The sequence below is a fragment of the Triticum dicoccoides genome, chromosome 3B (genome assembly GCF_002162155.2).
Source record: "Triticum dicoccoides isolate Atlit2015 ecotype Zavitan chromosome 3B, WEW_v2.0, whole genome shotgun sequence".
NCBI classification, from domain to species: Eukaryota; Viridiplantae; Streptophyta; class Magnoliopsida; order Poales; family Poaceae; genus Triticum; species Triticum dicoccoides.
In genome coordinates this window covers 14234265-14241119 of record NC_041385.1, presented here as the reverse complement: position 1 = coordinate 14241119, position 6855 = coordinate 14234265, and the positions used below count along the sequence as shown (strand labels likewise).

Genomic DNA, 6855 nt, shown 5'->3' with positions numbered 1-6855 from the left:
AGAATCTCCCAGCGTACGAGCGGCCTCCCCTGATTGCTGATTATCTTTCCTCGTTGGCCGGAGGAGTGCAGACAGACAGACAGACGGATCGATGTGCAAGGCATACACGCAGCACTCGCTTTTCTCTTCTTGTCATGCGGCGAACCGAATCATGGATCACAAAGGTGCACTACCAATCAATCAGGTCATCCTGAATCGATCATTGGGCATGTGGTGGCAAGGAAATCAACTTGGAATTAACAATTACTACCTCCGTCCTGGTTTATTGGTCCTCATTTTAATCCGTGTTAAATTTTAACCATAAATTTAACTAACAAAATGTCCATGCATGTTATAAAAAAAATATCATTAAAAACTATGTTCAAATACGAGTCCAACAATATATTTTTTGTTGACATGCACTAACATTTTTTTTGTTGACATGCACTAATATTTTAACAGTTTAATCTTTGGTTAAAGTTTAGCACAAATTATAAGGGGACTAATAAACCAGGACGGAGGTAGTAGCAACCGTATGTATGCCTCTCCTGTCTTGCGACTGCTCACACAACTAGAGTTTCTCCGTCCTCCCGTCAGCGCTGTGGCCGGCCCGCCTCATCTCCGGTGGCATTAGGGCCATGGACGCGTGGTGGACCTTGGCTCTTGCTCGCGGGAAGATCCTTGCTCCATTTTTAGGTGTCCGTATAAGATTGATTAATGTTTGTGTACTGCTTATGAAGGTTAGGCGGCAGCAACTCCTGAAGATTGAATAAGGTCACCCCTATGAACGCTTAACGCACACAGGCAAACCCTTCCCCTATGCGCACCTCTGATAAATTGAATGGCCGGCACATAATTTTGAGATAGCAAAACTCGCTACAGACGCCTTTGTAGTCTATTTGTGACATTTGACATGATCTATTGCACGACACAATCTTCATATCCTACAAGGATGACTGTTCCTTAGGGCCAACCTAGGCCATGGCCCCCTCCTTCTTGTGTAGTTTTCTTATATTATTAGCACATAATTAGACAGGAATGATGTTGTTTTTGCCCCTCCTACATGGATTAGCCCTTCCTATAATAATGATCAAGCTCCGCCACTGGGACTGATGTATATGTATGTGTGTGAGCACACTTGTTGACCTCACCTTCCGTATATATATGCTAGTACCAACAAGTTCTCCTGCAAAAAAAAAGAACATTTCTTTTAGGAAATCTAATAACCTTTACAAAACCATAGTGATGTCTTTTGCACACAAAAAAAACATAGTGATGTATGGCCCATGGCTAAATGGGCTGGGCCTGTGGGCTGTGGCCTACCATCGCTTGTGCCAAGCAAGGAGGAGGAGCGGTGCCCGCATTCAAACTCTGCTGCATCCACGGAACGCACGTATGGAGTGCTGTAATTCCACGCGCATTCAAACGCTGCTGCATCCACGGATCGCACGTATGGACTGCTGTAACTCCGCGACACCCGAATGAATTACTCTGCATATATGCACGCTCGATCGTCACTATAAATCAAGACCTGCTGCACAGTAGGTGAGTGAATCCAGCAGAGTGGTGAACAACCTTCCAAGATGAAGATGAAGATGGCGGTGCAGCACGCGGTGATGGCCGTCTTGCTCGTCGCACTCCTGGTGGCGACCGCGCAGTGTAAGTAGACCATGCATCTTCTCCTCTTCATTCTTGTATGATCATTACCACCACCACCATTAACCGGCATGCATGGTGACGACGCGGTGTTCTCGTTTGTGTCAGGTCGTCCGGAGGCAGGGAGGGCGAGGGCGCCGGCGCCGGTGGTGTCCGGGAACAAGACGGCGGCGATGGAGGAGGGGAAGCTGTACATAAAGTTCTGCATACACCGTGAGTGCAAGCTGGACGACAAGCTCTACGAGGAGTGCGGCTGCTGCGCGTTCCTGTTCCCCTACCCCAAGTGCTTCAAGACGCAGCAAGAGTGCCAGGCCAATTGCCCCGCCTGCCACCCCCACTGCCCGCCCGAGAGCCCAGCCCCATCCCCGCCGCCGCCGCCATCGCCATCCCTACCGCCGCCACTCCCACCCCTCCCGCCACTCCCATCCCTCCCGCCACCACCACCGACCATGGCATGAACACATATATATAGCTTTTGCAATTTGCAAATACTACATTACATAAGAGGTCGTCATACGAGAGATGAATAGACCAGTACTGCCTGTATCTGAGAGTTGATGGCCATCATGTAGTACTGGTGATGATCTCACGAGATATGTTTGGGAACTAGAGTAATAAAATTCTCTGGATTTCTAGTGGTTCATTGGAGGAATTGAGACAGATGGGCATGCAGTGAGAGAATCATGGTTGCTACCTTTCAAAGTTTTATGCAATTCAATTTCGAGTAACATTTCCATTACCATGAGCACAGGCACAGTAATCCAGTCTATACAAAACTATCCAATACATGCATGCATGCGCTCTATTTACCTCAGAAGAAAAAGTATCAAGAAAAGGACACATGAACTTAATCTTGAAGAAGGTCCAGGGCACGTAGGAGTGTCGGCGTGAACCTGTCTAGATTGAGCCTCACGTCCTGCGTCATCACCACCTCCGCCAGCGCCTTCCACCCCTGCGCATGGATGGCCATGGGGTCCCTGAACACGGCATGGTCTCTCGGGTACCGCCGTGCGAGGCTGCTCTCTTCTCCGGCGACATGGTACTCGAGGTACCGAAGGCCCATGCCACGCGCCGGCTCACCGTAAAAGTTGGTGGCCATCCACTCCATCCCGCCCCATGGCACGATCTGCACCACCACAGCCTTCGCTGGGAGGAACATCTGGTTAGTCAAGCCTGCACCGTGGACCGCCACCAGCACGTCGCAAGAGTTCACCGTCTCTGCGAACCTCTTGACGCTGTTGCCACCGGCCTCGGAGACCGTCACGTCGAATCCTAGCGCCGTCGCCACGGCCTCCACCCGGTGTAGGTTCAGGAGCCTCCGTGTCCCTCGGCGAGATATGATCAGCATCCTCGGCTTCTTGCCGGGGTTTTCGCCAAGGACGAATGGCCTGTTACGTCGGAGACCGTAGGCGTGGCGCAAGAATCTTGTGAATCCTACCATGGAGTATCCCTTGGGGTTTCTTGTAGGATGTCGGCGAAGGATCAGGTCCCTGTCCCTCACCAGCCCAAGGATCACATGGTGGAAGCAGTGCACATCATTGTTCGAGTCGAAATCGACAATGTCGTAGCGCGACAGCCTCCGTAGAATCGGTTTATACTTCTTGAGCCACCACTGCTTGTAGTCGGTGACGAAGAACTGCACCCGCCCTTTGAACTGGAAGGAAGTCAGGTACAGTGGGATCAGCACGTCCGACATGTCGTGGAAGAAGTTTCCGGTGTAGCCGCCGACCGAGAAGACCACTGCTGGTATGTCGCCGTGTCCGACGCTGCATTCAGGAGCGTCACTTCCATTTGCAACTGTTTTAATGGCCACTTCTCTCACAAGAGGCGGCAATGAATCATCATGGCGAGCATATGGCCTAACGCGTCGTCCTTCTGCACTTTGATACAGTGGCATGCTGAGAATGACTGATGAGCTTCCTGGAGCAATCCGAACATCACCGGACATCTTACAGACGACTGGCCTTGCATAGGGAAAACCATTGTCTTTACTCTTATCATCACAAGTGATACTACCCTTAGGCTTTGGAACTTCAATCTCTGCAACTGTTGCTGGAAAAGAAAATCAGTACCATCTTCATGTTAGCATAAGGAAAATTTGTTGCCAAATCTTTAATTTTTGTATATGGCTGTTGTCTAACCTGACTGTGGAGATTTGCTGGAAGAGCCATCCATTTCAGGATGGGGAATGGACTCCGGGGTGGATGCATGTTGTCCCTCTTTCCCTAATTTACTTTCTGAATATGTCTTTATCTTGAAAGTGTTACTCTTAAGTTCAGGATCTATAACAGGCAACACTGAACAGTAAACAACAGTCAACATTAGCAAAGATAACCAGCGAACAAAAATAAATATTGTGTAGCAAGAATGAGCATGTCCTTCAGTGATATCATAATCATCTGCACGATACATTAGCTGACTAACATTTACAGTGCTAGTGTATAGCATTTCCTAGTTATCATTCAGAACACATACATTCTTAGGAAAGTTTTACACTCTACAGACCAATAACTTGTTAATTTTCATGGTCACCATGCATGTAATATGTTCTAGCACTTCCCCACATTCTAATCTCAATACCGATTCCTTATGTTAGAAGAGCCAACTATTTTAATTTCTCATTGGCCAATGATTATGCATTCCATTTTAATTCAAACACAATCCATTTCCCTAGTAATCTAGGGCTATTCATTTTTCTAAAAAAGCAATCTAGAGAACTACTAAATTCATCACAATGACTCCATGCTACTCTGATACAGTGGCACTCCCTACATCACACAGTATTTACCAGCCAATGCACGCAAATAATGCTAGCAAATAAATCTCATAATGATCATTCAGAATACTAATTCTGCAATTTTCTGGGATATACCAATACTAATCGCAATATCCCAGATAATGACCACTTCTACGTTTTTGACAAGCACACTAATTAGATAATTAGAACCAGACTCATAACCCAGAATATGGGAAGGGGAATATAAAGTTATTCTGTTTCTGTTAAGTAGTGCCTTAAAAGTTGCAGTGTGCTGAGAGGCAATCCAATGAGTGAATCCAAGGCCCTTAGACATATCTCAATCAGAATCTGAAAAAAGTGCTAGCATTCTAGAACCACTAAAATTCAGTATAATGACTCCACAATAATTCTCTATATCGCCGTTACCAGCCAATGCTTGAGGGACCCTATCAAATTAGTGCCTTAATTTTTCAGTTTCTGTAGAGAGAAAATAAGAATTAGGATAGGCAATGTAAAAACCGTAAAAAATAATAATAATTAGATAACGGCATTTTCAAAGGCGTTGCCCAAACATCAATTAAAATAATAAAAACAACTACATTTTTTTACAACAAATACCATTTAGCTTTGCAAAACAATTCTTCCCCAAAGTTTCATATATTTTACAACTGAATCCTTGTCTCATTTTCTTACACACAAAGTAAATGCCAACTAATGGTCAGGCAAGCAAATTACACTTGTCCCTAGTACAGCCCACAAGAGACACAAGTGGAGGCATGCATGCCAGATGTAATGCCTCTCCAAACCGACATAGCAGCTCACTCCACTATAAATAGGAGCCATCTCTTTCACTGTGGACCATTCTACCTCACACACACACTTACACTGGAGTACCACCACCACTTGCCTTTTCACCTTCTGCCACTGCTGTACTTCACTGTTGTGAAGCTCTTTGGGTTGCATGCGTTGCCACCAGGTACTAATCAAGTACCTTGTTGTGTTAGCCCTTCTTGCTTGACTTCTTCACCTCGGTTTGAATCAGTCCATGAGCATCTATTCACCTTGATCTATTTACCTTGCTGTAAAAAGAACAAAATGTTTGCGTAAACACCCAAGTTAATCAAAACTAACTAGATCAATTGCAAAAGCTTGTAAAAGTTTCTGTGAATGACATTTGTGGCTTGTACTAGATCTAACATGCCAAGAATCAAATCCTAAGTACTAGTAACTTGCTATGACATGTATGTGTGTATCCAAAACATCAATCTTCCTGTGTGTACTACTTTGTCCTAATTTTTAATCTCTGCCAACCTGTAGCATTGACTGATTGGTGTTTATAATCTACTCACAAGTAATTATTTTTGGAGTTTCACTGCCACTGTTTCCTCCTATATGGTGTTCAAGGATGAGTAGCACTAGTTAGGAACAACATTTAGATCTAATCAGTAGTAATACCATGACCACACCATAGATTAAATCTTGATTAATTTTGTGACCTTGAGATAAACAAAGAGAAAGAAGGCAATATGGCTGGGTGGGGAATAGTAGGGTCTGAGATAAAATGAACAATATATGCACACCCACGTTCACATATAGCAAGCACTTGTTATGAAATTTGGAGCACTTGATGGAAAAGAAATCAGGATTAGTACTTACCACTAGTAGCAGTAGGATGTGGTTAGTCCACACCGTTAGCAGCAGAGCCATGGCGACCGAGCAGCGCCGGTGAAGCCGCACACGCCCAACGCCCGTGGCTGCCCGCCTCGTGCGTGTGGCTGCGCTGGGGAAGGATGTAGGCATGGAGACGTTGTTGCTGCTGCAGCCTGTGGCAAGCCCACCGGACCTGAATCAGGAGGCGCTAGGATTGAGTGGTAGCGACGTTTTGGCGGCGGCGGATCAAATAAATAGGGGGAAATGGTAGAGGGAGACGAGGAGAATCTGTAGGTGTCCGCCGTGTCGCCGGAGATGCCCGGACGGGGCAGATCGAGGCGACGGCGGCCGTGCCCTGTTCTTGGGGAGAGAGAGAGGTGGGTGGCTGGTTCTGTTCTTGGGATAGCAGAGAAGACGAGGAGAGGAACGAGTAAAGTACTAGTAGTGCAGTACTAGGCTACAGTTTTCTTTTACTTATCATTTTTTTTACTCTCTGTACTGGATGGCATACGTGCATGCTACTTTGATTTGGATGGCTTGATGCATTTTATCTCTCAATGAAACACTAGGACGTATCACAACCTAGTTAATTAATTATGGCTTGCCCAACATGGCCGTGTTGCTGATTTTAAATTAGGAAATATAAACATGTTTGTGAAATAATTAGCAGGAGCCGATCTCGGACCGTAGGAGTCACGTCTGGTGGTTCCGAGTTGGTCGAAGCACTACCCGGCAAGTCGTCATCTCCTTGACCATGTCTTGATAAATGTTTTCCGGGCTATGGGTCATTTCCAAAATTTTGCATAAGAATTTAAAATAAATATTTTTCATAA

The 6855-nt window shown here is 45.8% G+C and overlaps 1 protein-coding gene and 1 long non-coding RNA gene across 2 annotated transcripts; both read right to left on the bottom strand.

Moving 5' to 3' along the window:
* Nucleotides 1-2482: 2482 nt before the first annotated feature.
* Nucleotides 2483-3810, bottom strand: LOC119280511 (beta-1,2-xylosyltransferease XAX1-like). Its single transcript, XM_037561339.1, has 2 exons — nucleotides 3777-3810; nucleotides 2483-3687 (listed from the first exon to the last, which is right to left on the bottom strand). Exons 1-2 carry the CDS (start codon nucleotides 3808-3810, stop codon nucleotides 2483-2485), a joined length of 1239 nt encoding a protein of 412 aa, XP_037417236.1.
* A 1182-nt stretch (nucleotides 3811-4992) lies between these two features.
* Nucleotides 4993-6452, bottom strand: LOC119274404. Its single transcript, XR_005135141.1, has 2 exons — nucleotides 6029-6452; nucleotides 4993-5451 (listed from the first exon to the last, which is right to left on the bottom strand). It is a non-coding gene; the product is annotated as an uncharacterized LOC119274404 (long non-coding RNA).
* Nucleotides 6453-6855: the final 403 nt, after the last annotated feature.

What these genes read in the sequence shown, in the direction of transcription:
- LOC119280511 (XM_037561339.1), bottom strand. Translation starts at nt 3,810, where the DNA reads ATGGATGGCTCTTCCAGCAAATCTCCACAGTCAG. An exon ending in CAGCAAATCTCCACAGTCAG is followed by an intron (nt 3,688 to 3,776) that starts GTTAGACAACAG and finishes TTTCTTTTCCAG; the next exon opens with CAACAGTTGCAGAGATTGAA.